This window comes from Mus pahari, chromosome 9 (assembly GCF_900095145.1).
Source record: "Mus pahari chromosome 9, PAHARI_EIJ_v1.1, whole genome shotgun sequence".
NCBI classification, from domain to species: Eukaryota; Metazoa; Chordata; class Mammalia; order Rodentia; family Muridae; genus Mus; species Mus pahari.
Window position 1 is genome coordinate 43,731,150 of NC_034598.1, and position 26,081 is coordinate 43,757,230.

The window sequence follows — 26,081 nt, forward strand, 5'->3', positions numbered from 1 at the left end:
TCTGATGGCCTCAATGACTTCTGATTCATGCAAGCAGGACAGATGGTAGCTCATTTGCTTTAAAGTAAGATGGCCAGCCACCTGAATTGATAGGAGGCTTCTGTCAGAAGTGTGGAGCTTGACATGGTGACAAGTAAACAACAGTGATGAGGGATTTACTGTCCGTGGATGGGCAGGGTGGAAAAGCTATCTTACCTGGGGTTCAGAAAACTAGTCTGACATCTAGTTGGGTAGAAGTTTNCTTCCAGAAGTGTGGGCTTCAATATGAATGTAAAGAGAAAGGGGAAGATTGGGGTTAAATTGTTTTCCTCCTTTCCTTTTAGGAAAAGAAAAATTTGAATTTAATAATGTGCATGAAATATAAAGGAAAAATATGTAATTTCTGATTAATTTACAACAATGCATATAAGCCTTATCTTTGTGTAAAAAATAATATAATTGACCTCAGAATTCCAAAGAAAATGCTGTCAGAAGAAAATATTAAGAAACACAACGTATACTTTTACTTTACAGTTTTTTTATCTTAATTGATATATCCATTCTGATACCAATCTGTATTTCAATAAAACCTAGTAATGATAAAATATTAAATTTTTTGTCTGAAAAATAATGTTCTTCTTTGACCTGTTTCTCTCAATAATAGAGTTTCACAATGAAAGAAGTGTTTATTTTCTTAAAAAGTTAAGCAAAGTTTAAATAAACTTAACATTTGGATATTTTTACTTATTTAGATGATGATGAATGATAATCCAGCAAAATAAAATTTTTGCAATGATGAAATTATAGTATTTAACAAATATCTTCTTTTTAAAGAAAACTTTCTTTTCTTTTATAATTGTATATATGTATGATATATGACTTTTTTCCTAAGCAAGAATTTATGTATAATGTCAAATTCTGATTGGTTTATTTTCCAAATCCATATGTTGGTCTGTGTTTGGAGATTTGCATTCTTTGCTTTTATTTCTGATACATTATAAATAATAAGTTCGTAATCTACAATGTCCCTTACCATGATGATCAGTAGATATTGTAATTCTCTCAAATTTTTCTTATTTAGTTAACTAATTCTTTTGTTATTTTGTTATTTGTAAAACTCTGAGATTTATGAGGGTTCCAGGTTAATTAATACTATTGGTCTTCCTATGAGATGTCTATCTTATCCATTCCTTCAGTCCTTCATGTAACTCTTGCTAAGGTTTTCACAAGCTTATTCAAGTCCTTGGTTGTGAGTATCTGCACCTGTCTGATTCAATTGCTGGATCAGAGCCTCTCAGAGGATGGTTGTATTGGGCTTTTTTTCTTCACGCACAACATAGCATCATTATTAGGGTCAGGGATTGTTGTCAACCAATGTGATGTACATCAAGTTGGGCAGGTTATTTGTTGTCAATTTCTTCAGTCTCTGCTCAAATATTGTCCTTAAAATTGTTTTGAGTCACAAGTCTACAGTCTAGGTTTTCACATTCCTGCTTCTCAGTCATGGTTCCCTCATCTAAAATCTGGAAGTTATGAGTCATTTAGACTGCTGTATTTAAATTATATTTACATGGATTCTGTTGAACCAGAGACAGAGTCTATGTCCATATCATTTCCTTTGATATTTCCAGAGAAATGGACACACTGATATTTTTGTATGTCCACCTGTCATAGACATACTTAGCTCTTGGTAGTGGTTTTAATAATCTATAGTACTATCAGCACCACAGGAGATTCATTCTCCTCTACACCATCACTAGTATGAGGCACATGATCCATTGAAAATTAGCATTCTATCTCTGGAGAAATGATTGCTCTGTGTGGTTAAGTAATGCTATTCCCCTATGAATAATGAAATTGAGCAACTATTCTCAAAATAGTTTGACCAGTGGAGTTTTCCTTTTATTACAGAACTATCCTTTTTGTTTCTGTCATCCTCACAAAAAGTGGATTGAAACAAACACAACTGAGAAAGAGCCTACTCTGGATGCTACCAAGTCTGGTCATATGGTCTGGTACTGTGTGAGAACACAACCTGAACAAACCATGGAAAGCAAGCTAGAATACATGATTATGCTGTGCTATCTACATCACTTCCTACCTCCATGTTCTTCCTTTGAGTTGTTGATTATATTTTCCTCAGACATTAAGGGAAAATTATAAGATGAAATAAAACATTTCCATACTGTTCCTCTTTCCATGGCCTTTGTCCTTGCACACAAAAGAAAGACTTGCTTTGTCCTTTCATATTACACTCTCTTAGATTCTGTTTGCATTATTTGGAGATTCTGATGTGCTAATTATTTACTAGGTGAAAAATGTAAAAAAGCCTTTCTTATCCATTTTGTGTTATCTTTTCTGTTATATCTTCCTGTTACTGTACACAAAGGTTTTAGTTTTCAGTCTTACAATGTGTCCAGTATTGTTCTTGTTTATTCTGTAGATTGTATGTCTTATATTAATCTATGCCACCGAAAAGCACATGCATGTGTTGTGATGCTTGATACTTTTTTTAGGTATTTGATAAAATTTTGATGATATCATAAGGTGAGAAAAAGGTGAAAAATATTAGATGTACACATCCAACTTTTTGTATTTCATTTCATCAAAATGGTGCTCTCAAAATGTCTGATCCTCATGCCTCAGTAGAGTCCATTGGTTCTAATGTTGGAGTTAGGGGTTCCTACTTTATTCTGACTTTCAGATATGACTGTCTTCTTTAGCAGTGAAGTCCTGCTATGTTGACTCTTTTCTTTATCCTGAATTTTAGATTTATTTAGTGGAGTGCATTAAACTTAGTTATTTTGTGGGGGGGGGCACTTATCTTTATTTGCTCAGCATGGGTTATACACATTCACTACCCCATCTGGCTTTAACAGGGTGTCTTAGTCAGGGTTTCTATTCCTGCACAAACATCATGACCAAGAAGCAAGTTGGAGAGGAAAGGCTTACACTTCCACACTGCTGTTCATCACCAAAGGAAGTCAGGACTGGAACTCAAGCAGGTCAGAAAGCAGGAGCTGATGCAGAAGCCATGGAGGAATGTTCTTTACTGGCTTGTTTCCCCTGGCTTGCTCAGTCTGCTCTCTTATAGAACCCAAGACTACCAGCCCAGAGATGGCACCACCCACAAGGGGACCTTCCTCTTTGATCACTAATTGAGAAACTGCCTTGCAGCTGGATCTCATGGAGGTACTTCCTCCACTGAAGCTCCTTTCTCTGTGATAACTCCAGCCTATGTCAAGTTGACACAAAATTAGCCAGTACACAGGGGTATTGGGAAACTGAATCCAAGTTATCTTGATTCTGAGTACAGAATTTATTCCATTCAAGTACGTTAATAATATTTATCTTTTTTCTCTTAACCAATTTAGTTGAATGTATATTTTTTCTTTTTGTAGAGCATGATTTTAATATTTTCAACTGTTAGTATTCAATGAACAGAAAATTTATTTTAAGATATATTTCATTGTTATGTTTACCTTTTCATTTCTGATATTATTAATTTGGATGCTGTCTCTGTGCCCTCTGGTTAGTCGGGCTAAGGGTTGATCTATCTTGCTGATTTTCTCAAAGAACCAACTCCTGGTTTGGCTGATTCTTTGTGTAGTACTCTTTGTTTCTATTTCATTTATTTCAGCCCTGAGTTTGATTATTGCCTGCAGTCTAATCCTCTTTTGTTTATTTCCTTCTTTTTGTTCTACAGCTTTCAGGTCAAGCTGCTAGTGTAACCTCTCTTCAATTTCTATTTGGAGACAGAGCTATGAGTTTTCCTCTTATCACTGCTTTCATTGTGTCCTATATGTTTTGGTATAATGTGGCTTCATTTTCTTTAAATTCTAAAAAGTCTTTAATTTCTTTATTTCTTCCTTGACCAAGTTATTATTGGGTAAAGCATGGTTAACATTGATGTATATGTGTGCTTTCTGTTGTTTTTGTTGGTATTTAAGACCAGCCTTAATCATGGTAATCTGACAATGTGCATAGGACTATTTCTATCTTCTTTTATCTGTTGAGTCCTGTTTTGTGACCAACTATATGGTCAGTTTTGGAGAACATACTGGGAGGTGTTGAGAAGACGGTACATTCTTTTGCTTTAGGATGAAATGCTCTATAAATATCTGTTAGATCCATTTGTTTCATAACTTCTGTTAGTTTAATTGTGCCTCTATTTAGTTTCTGTTTCCATGATCTGTCATTGCTGAGAGTGGGGTGTTGAAGTCGCCCACTATTGTTGTATGTGCTGCAATGTGTGCTTTGAGCTTTAGTCAAGTTTCTTTTATGAATGTGGGTGCCCTTGCATTTGGGGGATAGATGTTCAGAATGGAGAGTTCATCTTGGTAGATTTTTTCCTTTCATCAGAATGAAGTGTTCATCCTTATTTTTTTAATAACCTTTGGTTGAAAGTTGATAATTTTCAATATTATAATGGCTACTCCAGCTTGTTTCTTGAGACCATTTGCTTGGAAAATTGTTTTCCCTCCTTTTACTCTGAGGTAGTAGTGTCTGTCTTTGTCAGTGAGGAGCATTTCCTATATGCAGCAAAATTCTGGGTCCTGTTTATGTATCCAATCTGTTAGTCTCTATTTTGGGGAATTGAGTCCATTAATGCTCAGAGATATTAAGGGAAGGTGATTGTTAATTCCTTTTATTTTTGTCATTAGAGGTGGAATTGTGTTTCTGTGGCAATCTTCTTTTGGGTTTGTTGAAAGATTACTTTCTTGCTTTTTCTAGGGTGTAGTTTCCCACCTTGTGTTAGTGTTTTAAAACTATTATCTTTTCTTTGCCTATATTCATGGAAAGATAATGTGTACATTTGTTTTTACCTTGTAATATCTTGCTTTCTCCCTCTATGGTAATTGAGAGCTTTGTTGGGTATAGTAGGCTGGGCTGGCATTTGTGTTCTTTTAAGGTCTGTATGACATCTGCCCAGGATATTCTAGCTTTCATAGTTCTGGTGAGAAGTTTGGTATAATCCCAATAGGTCTCCCTTTATATGTTACTTGAGCTGTTCCCCCTTGCTGGTTTTAATATTCTATTGTTGTTTAGTGCATTTGGTGTTTTGATTATTATGTGATGNGAGGAATTTCTTTTCTGATCCAGTATAGTTGGAGTTCTGTAGGCTTCTTGTATGTTCATTGGCATCTTTCTTTAGGTTAGGGAAGTTTTCTTCTATAATTTTGTTGAAGATATTTGCTGGTACATTAAGGTGAGAATGTTTGCTTTCTTCTGTAAGTACTATCCTTATGTTTTGTCTTCTCATTGTGTACTGGATTTCCTGGATGTTTTGGGTTAGGAATTTTTTGCATTTTGCATTTTTTGATGTGCTAATGTTTTCTATGGTATGCTCTGCACCTGAGATTCTCTCTTCTATCTCTTGTATTCTGTTGGTGATACTTGCATCTATGACTCCTCATCTCCTCCCCAAGCTTTCTAAAACCAGGGTTGTCTCCCCTCGTGATTTCCCTGTTGTTTCTATTTCCATTTTTATATCCTGGAGGATTTTATTCATTTCCTTCTCCTGTTTGATTGTGTTTCCTGTAATTCTTTAAGGGATTTCTGTGCTTCCTATGTAAGATCCTCTAGGGTTTTTGTTGTTTTGTTTTGTTTTGTTTTGTTTTGTTTTTTTGTTTTTGGTTTTTCGAGACAGGGTTTCTCTGTGTAGCCCTGGCTGTCTTGGAACTCACTTTGTAGACCAGGCTGGCCTTGAACTCAGAAATCTGCCTGCCTCTGCCTCCCGAGTGCTGGGATTAAAGGCATGTGGCACCATGCCTGGCTTCCTCTAGTTGTTTACCTGTGTTCTCCTGTATTTACTTAAGGAGCATTCATACCCTTCCCAAAGTCCTCTATCACCATTATGGTAAGAGATTCTAGATCTGAAGCTTGCTTTTCTGGTGTAATGGTGCATCCAGTACTTTCAATGGTGGGAGAACTGGATTCTGATGATATTAGTTAACCATGGTTTCAGCTCCTTATGTTCTATGCCTGAACTCCTGCCATCTGATTATCTCTAGTTCTACCTGTCCTCGCTATATCTGACTGGATATGTCCTTCCTGTGCTCTTGGTTGTGTCAGAACTCCTTAGAGTTCAGCTGTCTCAGTGATCCTGAAATTCCATGATCCTGTGATCCTAAGATCCTGGGTGTGTCTAACCTCCTGGAAATGGAGTTTCCTCTTGGTGTTGTGGGATTGGATGCTGAGTTAGTGACCAGGGACATCTCTGATTCTATGATCCTGGGCATGTTAGAGTGCCTGGGAGTGGAGCTTCCTCTGGGTGTTGTGGGACTGACTGATGAGTTGATGACCAAGGTCTGCTCAGGGCACTAGCTCAGACTGAGAAGAGCCCATGACACTGGTCGCGTGGAGTTCCTTGGTGCCCGGGACCTAATGTCCCAGTTATTTCCTGTGTTGTGGCAGATGTTGTATTCTCTGCACCTCTGATCCTATGATCCTGAATGTTTTAGAGTGCCTGGGAGTGGGTCTTCCTCTGGGTGTTGTGGGACTGACTGATGAGTTGATGACCAAGGTCTGCTCAGGGCACTAGCTCAGACTGAGAAGAGCCCATGACACTGGTCGCGTGGAGTTCCTTGGTGCCCGGGACCTAATGTCCCAGTTATTTCCTGTGTTGTGGCAGATGTTGTATTCTCTGCACCTCTGATCCTATGATCCTGAATGTTTTAGAGTGCCTGGGAGTGGGTCTTCCTCTGGGTGTTGTGGGACTGGCTGAGGAGTTGATGCCCAATGTGTGCTCTAGGCATTAGCCCAGACTGGATGCAAACTTAATAATTTCTAATAATATTTGTGACATTATAGTGGATTTATTCTACTCTTTTTTTTTCTTTGTGGTAGGATCATTGTATATCCAGGGCTGTCTGGATGCAAAATATAGCACAAACTGGTTTGGAATTTATAGATATGCCTGCTTCTGCTTATTTATGATAACATTGTAGCCATGTAGTGGGACTCTTGGACCTTCTGGTGGTATAAATAATGATATAGACACTTTTTAATATTTTAAAACTTAGGAGTTTCAGCTGAGCAGATTACCAGATAGATTTCAAGCTTAATAATTCAAAAGCTGGCACTATGTCTTGGATATAGACAACTCTACTTCTCTCCTCATTTCATGTCCAAACAGTAATGTTGGTGTCCTGCTAGCAAATCTCTCCCCTTTGTTTTGAAGAATCCCCATAGCTCCTGGAAGTTGTGCTATCGCATTTTCTGCCTAGCTATTAGTGGTCAGATATAAATCACATCCAAAATACAAGTGATGAAGGACATATGTTCACAAAGTATTAGACCAGTGATTGGCTAAAGAAATAGCAATGCCGAGAACTGACAACTAAGTTAGTACTTTTTTTTCAACAAGTTTGGCAGTCAACAAACTAATGTAGTGAAAAATTTTCTCACAAAGTATCTCTTGCCATCATGCCTGCTCCTTTTCAGTGTTTTCTTAAGATCTCTTCTGTGAGATAACACACCATGCCATAAAACATAAGCTTGAGTGGGTCTGAGAACCCAGCAGACAGATACCCACCTGAGATGGTAGGCATGTCCCTATACTGTACTTGATTCCTTAAGTGCAACATGTGCCATAATTCCCACATAAGGAAATATTACCTGTGGTCACGTGTCCAAAACCAAAGTTATTTATGCTAATTAGGAATTCAGAGTCCCTGAGGGTTTAGCCAATAAAATTGCCTTCCTGGACATTATTTCTTGCACAAGGTATTTAATCTCTAGTCCATGCTGAGAATGTGGTATGCACCTAATTTTCAAGTTGAACAAACCATAAAAGTTTGTACAAAATCAAAATCTTGCCACAGATAGTTTGAAATCAGTGAGTTCTTTTATAATGGTCTATCACAGGAATTTGGTGGCTTAATGAAGAATCAACTAATATGCATAATTTTTGGTGCTGGAAGAGAAGAGTGGATAACATTGCAGAAATATACTTGATTTTATGGTTAAATTATCTTATATTTCCACATCTACAAACCAGAGAAAACAAGCTCTCTTGGGTATATAACCAACAAGGTTCCCCTTTTAGGATCTCATTAACTACAATTGTTATAGGATACCATTTGAATTGAAACAATTCAATGGATGACATAAAAGTGTGTATTCTAAGCAAACACAACCATTCAAAGTATAGAAACTATTGCACTAAAGTTGTATATATAATGATTATAAGTTCCCCATCTGAATGCTGCAATACTTCTCTGCAGGATGAATATAAGAAACTACCAACTCATTTTGGCCATATTATTTGCCGTTAATGAGATCAACTTGAACTCCAATATTTTACCAAACACCTCTCTTGGACTTGAGATTTATAATCTACCATCTATTGGAAGGAANATTTTTAGGAGTGTATTCTCTTGGCTCACAGGTTTGAGTAGATTTATCCCAAATTATAACTGTAGAAAAGAAAGGAAATCCACTGCTACACTTACTGGACTGTCATGGAAAACATCTGAAACAATTTGGACCATATTAGATCTTTACAAATTTCCTCAGGTGAGTAGAAGTGATGTGAGTGATGGGCAGCCAGGTCTCTTTTCTCTGAATTGAGCTGTTTGCAAAATGAAAGGAACAGATATTGATTAATTAGGTAAAATTATCATCTACAAAGACAAAGGCACATTGTTTTTGTTTTGTTTTGTTTTGTTTTAATTTTAAATATAGTGTACTGGCTGGTTTTGTGTCAACTTGACCCAGGCTGGAGTTATCACAGAGAAAGGAGTTTCATTTCAGAAAATGCTTCTATGAGATCCTGCTGCAAGGCATTTTCTCAATTAGTGACAAGAGGGGAGGTCCGATTGTGGGTGGTGCCATCCCTGGACTGATAGTCTTTGGTTCTATAAGAAAGCAACCTGAGCAAACCAGGGGAAGCAAGCCAGTAACATCCCTCCATAGCCTCTGTATCAGCTCCTGATTCCTGACCTGCTTGAGTTCCAGTACTGACTTCCTTTGGTGATCAACAGCAATGTGGGAAGTTTAATGACTTAATTTTATCTTTTAAGTCAGTGTGAATGGCAAATCTTGTTCTCCATTTTAACATTTTTGTATTTCTTTCAGCTTACTTTTGGGCCTTTTGATCCTGTTCAGATTGATAGAAACCAGTTTCAATCTCTCTACCAGGTGGCCCCCAAAGACACAGCTCTGTTGTCTGGTATAGCCTCTTTGATGCTTCATTTCAGCTGGAACTGGGTGGGACTGCTCATCACAGATGACCACAGAGGTGCTCAATTTCTATCAGACTTTAGAAAGGAATTAGACAAAAATAGAATCTGCATAGCTTTTGTGGAAACAGTATTACTTCTGGGGGAAACCCTACATCGTAGGCTAAACCGTAATCAGATCAACATTCTAGAATCATCATCAGCAGATGTGATTGTAATTTATGGACCCACTTCTTTTCTATTAACTTTAATAGGAAGTAGATATAGAAAGTACAAAATGAAAAAAATTTGGGTTATGAATTCAAAATGGTTTTTCCAAAATCTTGAACTATATAATATGTTAGAATTATCCCATGGGGCTCTCATTTTTTCCCCCCATTATGAGGAGATTGGTGGTTTCAAAAAGTTTATGCAAGAAGCCACGCCCATAAAGTACCCAGAAGATATTTTTCTTCATTTATTGTGGTACTGGCATTTCAATTGCTCATTTTTGGATTCTGAATGTAAAATCTTTGAAAACTGTCTGCAGAATGCCTCTTTGGAATTGTTGCCAGGGAATATTTTTACACTGACCATGACTGAAGAGAGTTACAATGTGTATAATGCTGTGCATGCAGTGGCCTACAGTCTGCATGAGAAGAATCTCAATCAAATACAAGTTCAACCACAGGCAAATATTAATAGGACTCTGTTATTCCCCTGGCAGGTAATGTGAAATTCCTTGTATTTTAAATTTCCCAATATGACATCAGATGCTTTAAAAGATTTCAAACTAGTTATGTTAGATTATTTTTCTATTTAGTAATCTATAAGAGGTAACATATATTTCAGTGACTAGATATCAATATACTCACATGTCTACAAACATGATAAGTGCACCTATGGAAGATTCCATTTAACAGAGTAATTATTATTTTGTTAGAAAGCTTATGAACATTTTCTTTGTAATTTCTCAGTAGGAACACCCAGGTTTTCAATGATGCATCTACCTAAAGAGGTTTGATGTCTCAGGGTGGGTAACATGCAGAGAAGGCTCCACCATTTCAGAGAAAAAGGTGATGGGCAACCAGGGATACAAGTTGTCTGAGGGATAACCTAGAAAGAAGAGCTGCAATCAGGATGGAATTGAATAATTAAACTTAAAATAATATGAATAATAGAAAATAATTATCTAGATTCACCTTATAGAGTAGATTTAGGAAGTAAAATGTTAATTATCAGAGGAAAGGTGATTAGAGGGTAAATAAAATGAAAATATTCATTAAAGAATTCATTACTGCAGATAAACAAGAATAATTTGTTTTAGTAGTAATGGGTATTCATGGTTGTCAGTTTTACTGCATCTGGAATTATCTAAAACCCAAAGCCTGCCTGCTATGTGTTCTAGGGTTGCCCTGGTATATCTGGCTTAAGAGGTGTGTGTCATGAGGATTTGGGTGTCTTCATATTTGGATCGTGGAGAATTTTGTGTGCCTTTTTATTCTTAAGAACCATAGGCACTCTCTAAGGTAATGAAACATACAGGCCAACTGGGCCTCTCTAGAATCCATAGAAGTTATAAAAATATGTAGATCTTGGCTAACAATTCATGTTAGACTACCCTGTTTAATTTGAAAACTGTGATTATATTCTACATTGTTAAGTTGATTAAAAGTCTGATTTTTAAAAATTAAACAGTAACAAAACAAAATAAGTATTAAACCAAACAAAACAAGTATTCATGTTGATTTTACACAAAATTTATTCAATATTCCTGGATGCCATTAGAAATTTTATGTGCTGTAAACCACTCCTGCTTATCCACCAAACTCAAATTACCTCATCATAAATATTGAGGCTATAAAAATTTCAGAAAATATAAGGAGATAGCTAGTTTTCAAAGAAGTTGAGATTTGTTTACTATATAGTTCACCATTTTTTACTATTTGGCAGAATACTAAAACAATTAAAAAATAATGGAGCAAATTAGACTCCTTTCACAGTATTGTTCAGATTCTTAGAATTATATTCTATTCCATTAGATTATAGTGATAGAAATGATGTACTTAGAATTTTTTTTTAAAGTTGAAATTTGTTTTGGGTCTAATCCTTGATGGTTTGGCACTGCTTGACAAATTATATTCTATACAAACTGACATTTACAAAAACAAATACTTATATTCTTATAACCTTTCTTTGTTCAACACTGTAAATAATTAATTAAAACATTAATAATTAATAATTAATTAAAGTTTATATTACATACAAGGTACATTTACAGTCAGGAAATAACTTCTTATTTGTAATTCAGTCATGAATTTGTAACTGCAATTTCATGACAGAATTTCATAAATGTTTTAGCTTCACCCTTTTCTAAAGAAGATTCAAGTGAAAAATTCGGTTGGTGACCAAGTGGATCTGGACTGGAAAAGGAAGGCAGATCCAGAGTATGATATTACCAACATTTGGAATTTCCCAACAGGTCTTTCACTATTAGTGAAAGTGGGTACATTCGTTCCCAGTGCTCCCAAAGGGGAACAATTGTCAATATCTGAATATATGATTGATTGGCCCATAGGATTTACAGAGGTGGGTGTAATTATAATATAAGTAAACATTATATGTTTCTGGATCTAATGACTCTTGGTTGGTATTATTGACCACATCAATACACTAAAAACTATCAATCTTAATATTTTTACTGATGACTTATTCTGGTGGATATGTTTTAAATATTTTCCAATTATCTATTCATTTTATCACTTAAATGAAGGATATCAATTAGTCCTTTCTGAGATCATTGTAACCAAAGAGATATCAGGATGTTTACACTGACTTCCTTGTCATAAGTAAATTTATTTTCTAAATAACATAAATTGCAATTCCCTGAGAAGAGGAATCTTAGTAGGAATAATATTTCAAAACTTCTTTCATCAAGCAAAACCTGTCAAGTATTGTACTTACAAAGGGCTTACACATGAGGGACTATTATAATGAGAATGTATTTATTTCCCTAATTTATGAAAAGAAGAGAAAGAAATTAGTGAAACAACACTCTTCACAATGGCCAACAGGTCTTTCACTATTAGTGAAAGTGGGTACATCTGTTCCCAGTGCTCCAAAGAGAAACAATTGTTAATATCTGAATATAGGATTAATTGGCCCAGAGGTGAGTATGTCTCTAATATAAGTAAATATTATATGTTTCTGAATCTAATGATCCTTGTTTGCTATTATTGACCACATCAATACCCAAGCAAATCAAAGGACATAAATGAAAATAACCTCAAGTCCCTGAAAAGAGAAACTGAAGATTTCAGAAGATAGAAAGATCTTCCATTCTCATGGATTAGTTGGATAAGTGACAATGAACAATTTTTGACTGTTACCAAAATTCCACTTACTTAACAAATTTATATACAAATACAATATAATTCCTATCAAAAGTTCCACACAATTATTTATGGACTTTTTAAGAGCAACTCTCAAATTCATATTGAAGAACAACAATCCAGGACAGAAAACGAACCTTACCAATAAAATAATCTCTGGAGGAATTACCATTCTTGGTCTCAAGTTGAACTACAGAGCAATGGTATAAAAACTTCTTAGTTTTTGTATAGACACAGGTAGTTGATCAGTGGAATGGAATCCATTCCCAGAAGTACATTTAAAGACACTTGATTTTTGACAAGAAGTCAAAACCATATGACGAAAAACCAAAGCATCTTCAACAAATTATTCTGTTCTAATGGGATATATGCTTTTTAGAACAATGCAAATAGATCCATATTTATCACTCCTCAAAACACCCAAGTCGAAGTGGATCAAAGACCTTACCATGACACCAGAAACATTGAATCTAATTGAAGAGAAACTGGAGAATAGCCTTGAACCCATTGGTACAGAATACAATATCGTTGGTGGTCCATGAAAAAATTAATAGATGGGACCTCATGACCCTGAAAAGTTTCCATAAGGCAGTGTCAATAGGACAAACATGGAAGCTGGTAGTCTAGGAAAAGATCTTCACTAATCCTACATCCAACAGTGGTCTAATATTTCAAATAATAAGGAACTCAACAAGTTAGATTCCAAACTTTAAAAAAATGAATAACCCAATTGAAAAAATGTGATAAAAGCTAAACAGGGAATTTTCAAAAGAGGAGTCTCAAATGTACTAGAAGTGGTTAAAGAAATATCCAGCAACCTTTGTCATCAGGGAAATTCAAATCAAAATGACCCTGATAATCTGTCTGACACAACCAAAATGGCCAAGATAAAAACTGAAGAGATAGCATGTGTTAATGAGGACAGAGAAATGTGAGCACCCATTCATTGGTGGTGAGATTGCAAACTTGTGCAAGCACATAGGAAAGCAAGCTAGTAGTTGCTCAGAAATCTGGAAATAGCACTACATGAAGACACTGATATACTGCTCCCTGGACTCAAAACTACTCCAACATATCAGGACATGTGCTACACTATGTTTATAGCAGCCTGATTCATAATAGCCAGAAACTGGAAACAACCACATGTCCCTCAACAACAACCAAAAAAATGGATAAAAGAAAATGTGGTTCATTCACACAATGTTATACTACACAGCTATAAAAATTAGAACATTAAAATTTCCAAGAAATTGGGTGGAACTAGAAAATATCATCCTCAATGAGGTAACCCAGACTCAAAAGACATGAATAGTATGTAATTACTTATAAGAAATATTAGTGATTAAGTACATGATATACCTTTTACAATTCATAGACCCAAAGAAACTAAACACAGAAGGGAGGCCAAATCGAGGATACTTGAATCTCACTTAGAAGGGGTATACAATAGTTATAAGAGGTACATGGAGCGAGGTAACTTTCTGTGAGACAGAACGTAGTAGGGAATGGTGGTCTCAGTATCAGGTGTTGGAAGAGTCAGGAGAACAAAAGGTGACCTACACCTGGCAGTAGTGGAGGGTTTGGGGAAATCTCAAAAAGTGTCAGAGACATCTCGTTAGGAAGGCTATCAGTAGTAAGTGCATGTGACCATAACTAAGACCAATAGCACTGCAGATATGGAACATAAAGAGGACACCTTCTATAGCCAAGCATTTCCAGCAGTGGAGGGATAAGGACAACAACATAGCCATCAAATTTTAGACCCAAAATTAGTCCTAGGTATAAGAAATGCAGTGATGGTGCAGAGACTGAGAGAATGGCCAACCAATGACTGGCCCAACTTGAGAACCACTGCAGGGACAAGTATCAATTCCTTACACAAATAATGATACCTGATATGCTTGCAGAAGAGAACCTAGAATAACTGTCTTTCCACCCAGCACCTAACTGAAGCAAATGAAGAGACCCACAGCCTAACACTGGACAGAACTACAGGACAATAATGGAAGTATTGGAACCCAGAAATGGTTAAAAACTACACAGGAAGACCAAGAGTCATATAACTTCGACCCTTTGGGACTCTCAGAGATTGATCCACAAATCAAAGAGTGTACATAGGCTAGACTTAGCCCCACCAACCCCCAAGTTATGTAACATAAGTGCAGCTCAATCTCCATGTGAGTTCCCAAGAGCTGAAGTGGGGGCTGTCCTTAAGCTGATACCTCTCTGGAGAATTCATCCCACAACTGACCTCTGTTCTCTGGCCAGAGTGGGAGAGGATGAGGCTAATCCTGGAGAGTCTTGGTGTGCCAGGGTGGCGGGATACACAATGGATGAACACCCTCCCAGCAGAGAAGGGAAGGGGGTACTGTTTGGGAGTAAAATAGGAGGGGCAGCATTTGATGTATAAATGGAATAAAAAATTAATGGAAAAAATAATTAACAACACAAATGGCCCATAAAACATGCGGGTGGTGGCAAGTGGTCCTACTTTGTTTAAGAATCTAACTTCAGGTAGCTGGGCTTGGTGGCGCATGCCTGTAATCCCAGCACTTGGGAGGCAGAGGCAGGTAGATTTCTGAGTTTGAGGCCAGCCTGGTCTAAAAAGTGAGTTCCAGGACAGCCAGAGCTATACAGAGAAACCATGTCTCAAAAAACAACAACAACAAAAACCTAATGTAAGAAAGCTACAATTAGCATGACAATAAGCAGAAAGAGTGCATGTTCTCCATTTCCATTACTTTCTCAAATTTTCTGCTTCAACTCCAGTCCTTATTTCCAGTGTTGATAAACCTTTCTGTCCACAATTTGCTATGGTCATGCTGTTTTATCACAATAGGAACCCTAACTAAGACAACTAGCTTAGACAGTCACAGTCAGTTTTCAGGTGGCCTTTGATTTCAAGCCTTTGACAAACAGAGAACAAAGTGAGTATTTCCCTTTTATACTTAACTGTATTGTTGGAAACATGTAGGCAACTAAATTAATATGAGGATAGAAAAGTTTTATTTTTAACATCACAGTTTGAGGGTGAAGTTCCCTATGGCAGAGGATTATGACAGTGCTGACTTTAGGAAATTGGGCAGGTTTCATTAAATTCAGGAAAAGGAAAATGATGGCTGTTGCTGACCATTTCATTTCCACATTCGTTCAATTGCCAAATGGAGTAAAACAGCAAAACCCAACATATTTAGATATACATTTTAATTAAAATTCTTTCTGTATTATGAAATACATGCTTAACTTGGGCACTAATTAAGAGCTAAGCATTTTGTATCTTGTATTAAATATTTTTCAGATTCCTCAGTCTATATGCAGTGAGAGCTGCAGTCCTGGATTCAGGAAAGTTGTCCTTGAGAGCAAGCCTGCCTGTTGCTTTGACTGCACTCCTTGCCCAGACAATGAGATTTCCAATGAAACAGGTGAAGGAAAAGTTTCTCAGAGGGTTTTCCATTATTTCTACAGTGCTCACACAAAACTTAGTAAAGGAAAATTGACAAGGGACTCACACGGCCATTCTATTACTTCAGTTTAACAACTGAATCTTTTACCTGTATGTTCTCTTAAAATAACACATAGGAATGATTAATTCACCTTTTTGAGTCATTGTAGGCATTGTAGCATCACGAATTCACTTCTTCACAGCAGAGCCAAATGTGCAATTTCAACATAGAATTTAATCAATAATTTTGTGAGTATTAATTTATTAATTCTTTATAACCGTGGCCAGGTTGTGGTGGCACATGCCTTTATTCCCAGTACTTGGGAGGCAGCAGGCAGAGTTCTGAGTTTGAGGCCAGCTCGGTCTACAGAGTGAGTTCCAGGACAGCCAGGGCTACATAGAGAAACCCTGTCTCCAAAATCAAAAAAAAAAAAAAAAAAAAAAAAAAAAAAAAAAAAAAAAAGCGCCCAACCCGGCCTGGTCAATTGCTGACTTACAAAGCAAAGGGGCGGAATTTAAAATTGAATAATTTTAGCTTTACTATAGTAGTTCCCTAATTGTCTTATTTCATACCATGGACCCAGAAAGCTAATTCATTTCCCCAGTTTNCAGCAGGCAGAGTTCTGAGTTTGAGGCCAGCTCGGTCTACAGAGTGAGTTCCAGGACAGCCAGGGCTACATAGAGAAACCCTGTCTCCAAAAACAAAAAAAAAAAAAAAAAAAAAAGGAAAAGAAAAAAAAAAAAGGCTTTGTAATCTTGAAAGCATACTTTAATGACACTTCCATTACATTTAAAATTGAATAATTTTAGCTTTACTATAGTAGTTCCCTAATTGTCTTATTTCATACCATGGACCCAGAAAGCTAATTCATTTCCCCAGTTTCAATTTTCTTTGTTTGATCTCTGTTTCATGGCATAAGTAATTTTCTAAATTAATTAAATTTACAACATTTTATTGCCACATTTTCTTCAGCCCTGTTTATGCATATGAAACAATAGTTTATACAAAGAAATTAAGTTATTGTGAGCAGTCTGCAAGAAAGATAGTCAGAGATGTAAGGGATGCAATTAAAAAACTGAGTGCACATTTTTTATTTATAAATTAATTCATATTTTTCAAGAAGCATGACTATTTTATATGTTGAATATTTCCATATCTACTAATGAAGTTGAAATTATAGTGATGTACCATTTGAAAATGTTGTTGTAACTGACTCAACACTGGGGGGGTATCCTCAAAGTTGATAATATGTGATGTTACTCATTAACTCACCAATGTCCAAATATCAGTAGTGCATTATGTTCTCATTAGAACTATTGGAAACAAATATAAGTGTGCAGAAAGGTCATGTGATATCCATTGAAATGAGAACTTGGCACATGACCACCTTTTGATGCACTGGTAGATGGGAACATGTAGTGTTGCTGGAGTGAATATGCCAAGATCTACTGAATCCTGCACACACCTATGTTCATACATCAAGACATGAAGTGAAGAATAATTAATTCCAGAAAAATTTGGGAAAATTGTTAAACTGTGTCAAAATAAGATTAACAAACATGAGACAGTCACAAAGTAACTGCAATCAGCACGTACAGAATAAGCATTGTGTCACTCCAGGTTGAATAGGGAACATAAGTAGAAAGGATTTACAGTTAATATCATTGATGTGCAAAAGTAGGCTATTTGTTGATTCTTTCAGTATTTTTCATGAAATAGATTCCATTTTGTATATGTACATTGCATTAAACATATATCATTTCTGAAAAAGGTATCATAATTTTGCTTTTATAATTTATTCTACATCCCAATCCATGCCTCACCTCCAGTTTTCATCCTCAGAGAGTCCCTCCCCCTATCCACTCTCCCATTCTCCAATGATAGGCAAGAGCCCCCACCTTTGGCTGTCTTCTACCCTGGCTTATTATCTCTCTCCATTACTACGCACATCCTCTTCTATTGAGGCCAGAGAAGGCAGGCAAGTTAGGAAAACATTTGACAATCAAGCACTATATAGATAGCTATCTTTTCATTTGTTAGCTGTTCATCTGCTCCATATGTAGGGAGGGGCAGGTTTTGTTTGTGAGTGTCTGCATCTGTCTCATTCAGCAGGAGAGAAAATCATTAATAATTTCAGGGATTGATAATTTCCAATGGGATGAGACTCAAGTGGGACCAGTTATTGTTTGTCTTTACCCACAGTCTCTACCCCAACCCCCTTTTCTGCATCTCTTGCAGAAAGTATGAATTTGGTGTCAAAAATGTTGTGTATGAGTTGGTTTCCCTATTGCTTCAATAAGGGGCTTCCTGGATAAAGGAAGTAGGCTTTTCAGGTTTGAAATAACCACTACTATGACTCTTAGCTAAGTTCACCCCCTTTGATTCCTGGGGCCTCCCATATCCAGATCTTTAGCATATCCACAACATGCTTGCCATCCTCTACCTCACACTATGGATTTCTATTCTCTCTCCTGATATTCTATCCCTTTCCTATGTTTCTCTGTACACTTGACAGGGAACACTCCAATTCACCTCATTGTCTCCTCTGCCACCAAGATTCCTCATTTCATGTGTCGCCTATAACTATAATATTCCATCTTCTAAGTAAGAATCAAGTATCCTCACTTGGATGTAAATTCTCATTTAGCATTCGATCTTTAGTGTGTACTGTATGTATCCTGTACTTATGGTTAATATTTACATATAACTGAGAATATGCCATGATGATGCTTTAGGGTTAACAATCTCTGGATGAAAGTCTCAAGTTCCATCAATTTCCCTGCAAAATTCATGATGTACTTGTTTTGAATGAGTGAATAGTACTCCATTCTGTAGGCATGCCAATTACTCTTTATCAATCCACTCTTCAGTTAAGGGATATCTAGGTTGTTTCCAGTTTCTGGTTATTAGGAAGAAAGCTGATATGAACATAGTTGAACCAGTGTCCCTGTGGAATAATGAGCCATCTTTGGATTTATGACCAGAAGTGATAGAGCTGGGTCTTGAGGCGGAAATATTGCCACTTTTCTGATAAACTAGCAAATCAATTTCCAGAGTGTCCTTGCTTAATAGAAGGATTTAATTTCTTAAGTATTTTTTCCATATCAAGTTAAGAATTGCTATTTTGAGGTATATAATGAATTGTATTGAACATTTTATGGGAATCACACTGAATATGTAGATTGCTTTTGATAAGATAGCCATTTACATTACGTTAACCCTACCATTTTAAGAGCCTGGGAGATCTTTCCACATTCTGATATATTTTTAATTTTTTTTACAGTGATTTCAAGTTCTTCTTATATAGGTGTTTAAATGACATGGTTAGAGTTCCATGTAGATATTTGTATTATTTGTAAATACTGTAAAGTGTTTTATTTCCCTTATTTCCTTCCCAGTTAAACTATCGTTTGTATAATAGAGGACTATTTTTATTTTATTTTATTTTATTTTATTTTATTTTATTTTATTTTATTTTACTTTTTAGTTAATTTTGTATCTAGCCACTTTCCTGAAGGTGCTCTCTGGTAGAATTTTGGGGTTATTTTTTATTATTATAACATCTGTGAATAGCAATCCTTTGACTAATTTCTTTCCAATTTGCATCCACTTGTTCTCTTTTAGTTCTCTGATAGCTCAAGCTAGAACTTCAAGTAATGTATTGAATAGATTAACAAGAATAGGTAGCCTTGTCTTATCCCTGATTTTAGTGGAATTGCCTAAATTTCTCTCCCTGTAATTTGATGTTGGCTGGTGGGTTTGCTGTATGTTGGTTTTATAAAATTTATATATGTGCCTTGTATCCCTGATTCTTCCAAGACTTTTAAAAGGAATTGTCACATTTTGTTAAAGTTAATTTTCTGCATCTAATGAGGTGGTCATGAGATTATTTTTTTCATTTTATGTATATAGTGAATTATACAGATGGATTTTCATATATTAAAGCCTGTGTACTTTGGATGAAGCTTATTAGGTTATGACTTAAGATGTTTTTTATGTGTTCTTGCATTTGGTTTGTGAGATATTTATTTCTAAAACTCTCTTATTTGTTGAGTCTTTGTGTAATTTGGGTATCAGTATGATGGAAGCCCCATAGAATGAGTTCCACAGTGTTCCTCTGCTTATATTGTGTAGAGTAATTTGTGCAGTATTGGTATTAGTTCTCCTTTCAAAGTCTGGCAGAATTCTACAATAAAACCATCTGACCATGGTTAAGAGATATCTCATGACGGCTTCTCTTTTCTTAGGGTTTTAGGGCTATTTATATAGGTTTCATGATCTTGGTTTATCTTTTGTAAGTGTGATACTTGTTTAGAAAATCACCATCTTTATTAGGATTTTCCAATTTTGTAGATTACAGGCTTTGAAGTAAGACCTAATGCTTTGTTTGTCTTTTTGTCCCTTGTTTTCTCTCCCTTTTCTTTTCAAATTTTATTTATTTTGATACCATCTCTATATCTTTTAGGTAGTTTGGTGAGGGGGAGTCTATCTTGTTGATTTTCTCTAAGAACTAGTTCTTGGCTTCGTTGGTTTTTTTTTTCCTAATTGATTTCAGATTATTGAAATCAGATTATTTCTGCCCTTGCCTCCTCTTAACTGTGTTTTCTTCTATTTTCTAGAGCTTTTAGATATACATTTAAATTGTTCATATATTACCTGGTATTTTTCCCTTGTTGCTTTTAATATTCTTTCTTTGTTCTCTAAATTCTGTATTTTGATTATTTTGCAGAGACAGGACTTTCTATTGAGTTCTGCAAGCATATTTTATGTTTATAGGAATTTCTGTCATTAAGTTCTGAGTGTTTTCTACTATGATTTTGCTGAAAATACATTCTCATCCTTGGAGCTGAGGCTCTTTAACTTATATTCCTATCATTCTTTGGTTAGGTGTTTTCATTGAATCCCAGAATTCCTGGATGTTTTGTTTCAGGGATATTTTAGATTAAACATTTTCTTATAAAAGCCCTAGAATAAAAGAAGAAAGAAATATTAATACTGATGTATTAATTTCTTTCATTGTATGCCTGAGATTATCTCCTATATCCTTTGTGTTGGTGATACCTGCATCTGTTGTTCTCATTCTCTTCCATAGGTTTTCTATCTCCAGTTTTCCCTCAAGGTTTTTTTTTCCTGTTTCTATTTGGAGTATCACGTCTTGAACAGTTTTATTTATTCTCCTGGTATTTCTTTAAGCGATTTATTTGTTTCCTCTTTAAAAGCCTCTATTTGTTTTCCTTTATTACTTTAAGGTATTTATTCATTTTCTCCTTAAATGAATCTATTGTCTTTGTAAGATTGGAATTCAGGGAATTGTGGTTTGGGTGTGCTAAGTTATGCAGGGCTTGAAGTTGTAGGATAGGTGTGCTCTATGGTCCTTGAATTTTGTTGTTTGAATTCATTTCAAGCCATTAGGCATCTAGATATATTTAGTCACTGCATGTTCTTGTTATACTATATATTGTGATGGGGCTTAACCTCAATAATCCTAGTGTGGCAAGCCCCTGGTGAGACTTCTTGGCTTGTATGGTTCTGGAACTGCAGGTCTTAAAATTGTGAGCATAGAGATGGCAGAAAAGTTTATATCTGGCATTGATTGCAGGCTTCTTAGGGCAACTGGTTAGGATTATTGGGCAGGGAAGATGGGTGAAGGAAGGGAATCAAATCTTTATGGTTCTGGATCAATAGGTCTGATGAAACTAGGCAGACACATGGTTGAGAATGGAAGTCTGGTCTGGAAAGCAGAATAATTATATTTCCTTATCTATTAATTCCCATTTTTTACGCTATAAACACATTATACATAAGTTATTCCTCTGGGACATATAGAAATAAAACATAATGTCTACCTAACTGACTGTTCATATGGTTATAGATACTCTATGCAGATTGAAGACATAGTCATTTCATTTGTGAATTTAATGTGATTGTAGAAGGACCACATAAATTGTCACCTCAAAACTATTCTACTATTATAGACTAAGGTTTAGATATTTCAGAGATATGAACATTTCAATTGACAGAGTAGAATGAAGAATATTTTTTTACCGATATTACAATGTCAGATCATATTGATTTTAAAACTACAGTGTTGAACATTCAAAAGTTAAAGAAATTATTGATAAAATATAGGGAATTATACAAAACCTATATTTCAAAACAAGATACACGTTTTAAACAAAATAAAATTTTGTATGTTACAAATCAGTCACCATTAATGAATGGATATTGTTTATAAAAAATACGTATTAGAAGCTAACATTACATAGCAAGAAAGTGATCTAAAAGCATACCAGCATAGCTTTATATGTGTGTGACATTAGCAGAAATAGACATATTGAAAAAAATTTAACTATTGTGACAGGAGAGTTTTAAAAAGCATAAGAAAGATACACATATACAGAGTAGAGTGAAAAAGGAATTAAATGTATAGTCTTTCTATGTGATTCAGAAAAAATAACAAGATAGTTTTAGAAATGAAACATTTATAAAAATGTGGAGTTGTACATGTCATGAATTAAGTCATTAAACAACATCAGGACCACATATTTTTCTTCCTCTAAGTTTGATTAACAAAGATTTAGTTTATAAATCTGTTCTGGGGGAACAAAAAAAAACCCATAAATTTTATTATTAAGTAGGTGTTTTACTAAAAAACTTTCACCAAGTTTATCAAAACTCTAGTAAACTAACAGCCACAAAATTCTCTCAATATGTAAAGGAGTTTACATCCCCCATACTAACCTGAATTTCAACAAAGAACCCAGTAATGATTAGAGAGTTAAGTCCCAATAACTTTTCTCTAATATCCACATATTCACAATAACATCTCTGAGATTTTCCTGTTAACAAAAATGAGAGGGGTGGAAAAGATAAGAAATATTTTCAACAATTATTCACTGGTATTCAAACAAGATCACATGAGAAGAAAATATTTCATACATCTAAGACTACCATCATTTTATACAATAAATTCAATGAACAATATTTTTTGAAAATTGAATTAACACAATCAATTGGAAATTAAAAAATATTTTGTTTGTGAACTGGTATAAGAAGTGACCAAACCCAGACACTTTTGCATATGCCAGCAAGATTTTGCTGAAAGGACCCTAATATAGTTATCTCTTGTGAGGCTATGCCAGTGCCTGGCAAANACAGAAGTGGATGCNCANAGTCAGCTATNGGATNGAACACAGGGCCTCCAATGGAGTAGCTAGAGAAANTACCCAAGGAGCTGAAGNGGTCTGCAACNNTNTAGGTGGAACAACAATATGAACTAACCAGTACCCCCAGAGCTCCTGTCTCTAGCTGCATATGTAGCAGAAGATGGCCTAGTCGGCCATCATTGGGAAGAGAGGCCCCTTGGTCTTGCAAACTTTATATGCCCCATAAAGGGGAATGCCAGGGCCAAGAAGTGGGAGTCAGTGGTTAGGGGTACAGGGCAGGGGGAGAGTATAGGGGAATTTCAGGATAGCATTTGAAATGTAAATGAAGAAAATATCTAATAAAATAATTTTTAAAGAAAGAAGTGAATTATTTCCTGCAGTATAATTTGATATTCAGAAGATTTAAAACTAAGTTCCAACTATATTAAAAAATATATTAAAGAGAGGCTAAAGAATAAAAAGTAAGAACAGTTCAATATACAGTAAATAAATGTGCTTTAGTAATATTGTTTTTTCATATTTTCATTTTCATTTTGTCACAATCAATATTTATGGAATAAAAGAAAACCAGTATTAAAAATGATTTCAATGGTTGGATTGTAGACAAGCCTCTTACACATATTGTGGTTAGTGATTGCTGTGGGCTAGACAGCCTCACTGGGCTGTTGTGATCTCTGAGGAAGTGATCCTGAGCTACTTAAATAGCAGGTTGAGGAATATGGTAGAGGCAGGGCAGACAAAACCACACCCCAATGTATTCAGATTCAGTTCTTACCTCTTTATCCTACCTTCAGTTCATGCCTGGTTTGCTCAGTGATTTATTCATAATGTGTAATGTGAAAAACACACCTTTCTCTAGAAAGGGCTTTTCTTCATGGTTTGTGTTTTTTTGTTTTTTTTGAAAGGAGTGTAAACCTTAACTTGTGGGATTATTCATTTTAGGATTCTTGTTTCTCTGTACAAAAAGTGGCAATGGAACTTGATTGTAATAACAATGCAAGGAGTTTGAACTCTAAAATATTTTAGGGTAAGAGAAACCTTGACCATGGATTCATAACCAACTGAATTTCTACCAGGTATGGATCAGTGTATGCACTGTCCAGAAACTCATCATGCAAGTGCAGAGAAGAGACACTGCCTGAAGAAAACAGTAACCTTTCTGTCCTATAATGATCACTTGGGGAAGGGAATCACACTTCTGTCCCTTGGATTCTCAACACTCAGCGCTCTTGTTATTTGGGTATTTGTAGACCACAGAGGCACTCCAATTATAAAGGCCAATAATAGATCTCTCAGTTACATTTTGCTCATCACTCTCCTCCTCTGTTTCCTCTGTCCATTGCTCTTCATTGGACTTCCAAATACAGCAATGTGTATAATGCAACAGTACATGTTTGGACTTCTGTTCACTGTGGCCCTATCCACTGTGTTGGCCAAAACCATCACTGTAGTTATGGCCTTCAAGATTACTGCTCCAGGAAGAAAGATAAAGTGGTTGCTGACATCACAGGTCCCTAAATTTGTCATTCCAGTTTGCACCCTGATACAAGTACTTTTCTCTGGTATATTGCTGGGAATATCTCCTCCATTTATTGACAAGGATTATCATTCTGAACATGGACACATCATCATTCTGTGCAACAAGGGCTCATATATTGACTTCTACTGCACTCTGGCCTACCTGGGAGTCATGGCCTTTGGTAGTTACCTCTTGGCTTTCTTGTCAAGGAGATTGCCTGACAGATTTAATGAATCTAAGTCCCTGTCTTTCAGCATGCTTGTGTTCTGCAGTATATGGGTCATGTTCCTCCCTGTCTACCACAGCACATCTGGGAAGGTCATGCTGGCTATGGAAATGTTCTCTACCTTGGCTTCCAGTGCAAGCATTCTTATCATAGTCTTTGCTCCCAAATGCTACATTGTTTTGTTTAGGCCAGAGTTGAACACACTTCTGCACAACAGGGATAAAAGACACCACTGGAACAAAAATTTACTTAAAATATAGTTCACATGATTCTTCAACTAAATTGGATTTTTCTAGATGTCAACCATTATGACAATCAAATATAAAGATATGGTATGTTGTTCTCATGAGAGCTTTGTGGATATATTCTCACCAAATATTCTATCCATTGCTTGATTCCCTGGAACCCCATGGTCAAATAAGTAACCAACTTCACACACTGTGGCTGCCACATTAAATTTCCTACCACAGTATTCCTCATAACCTTTAACATTTTGAAATCTCTTTTATTTTATTTATTTAATCTTTTTTTTCAGTCCAGATTTGATCCTCCTCCTAGTTCAGCCTCTGACTGTTTCATATCCCACACCGCCTACCCTGTCTCCATGGGGATGTCCCCACCTCACAAGACTTCCATACTCCATGGGTCCTCTAGTTCTTTGAGGGTTCCTTGAGGGTTTCTTCTCTGACCAAGTCTAACCCCAACAGTCCTCTGCTGTATATGTGTCAGGGTCCTCATATTAACTAGTGTATGCTCCCTGGTTCATGGCCCAGTGTCTGAGGGATCAATGGGATCCAGGTTAGCTGAGATTGCTGGTTCTCCTACTGGGTCACCCTCCTCCTCAGCTTCTTCCAGCTTTTCCCTAATTCAACCACAGGGATCATCAGCTTGTTTCAATTGGTTGTGTGCAAATATCTGGATCTGACTCTTTCGTCGGCCTATTGAATGTTTCAGAGGGGAGTCATAATAGGCCCCATTTGGTGAGCACAACATAGCCTCATAGTGTCAAGCCTTGGAGCATCCACTTGAATTTAATCCCAATTTGGGCCTGTCACTGGACATCCTTATTATCAGGATCTTATCCATGTTTGTCCCAGCAGTTTGTTCAGATTTATTCATTGAGAGATGGCAACACCATCCATCCAGCTGAAGTCCTGTCCCTCTGCTGTAGGTCGAATCTCTAAGTTCTCAT

At 36.0% G+C, this 26,081-nt stretch overlaps 1 protein-coding gene across 1 annotated transcript; it reads left to right on the plus strand.

The window, feature by feature from the left end:
• The first annotated feature begins 774 nt into the window (after positions 1-774).
• LOC110326787 (vomeronasal type-2 receptor 116-like) lies at positions 775-25,149 on the plus strand. Its single transcript, XM_029542020.1, is given in 7 exon segments — positions 775-831; positions 1,927-1,994; positions 8,208-8,499; positions 9,061-9,870; positions 11,505-11,732; positions 15,834-15,957; positions 24,221-25,149. Coding segments are annotated over 7 exon segments (2,508 nt in total).
• Positions 25,150-26,081: the final 932 nt, after the last annotated feature.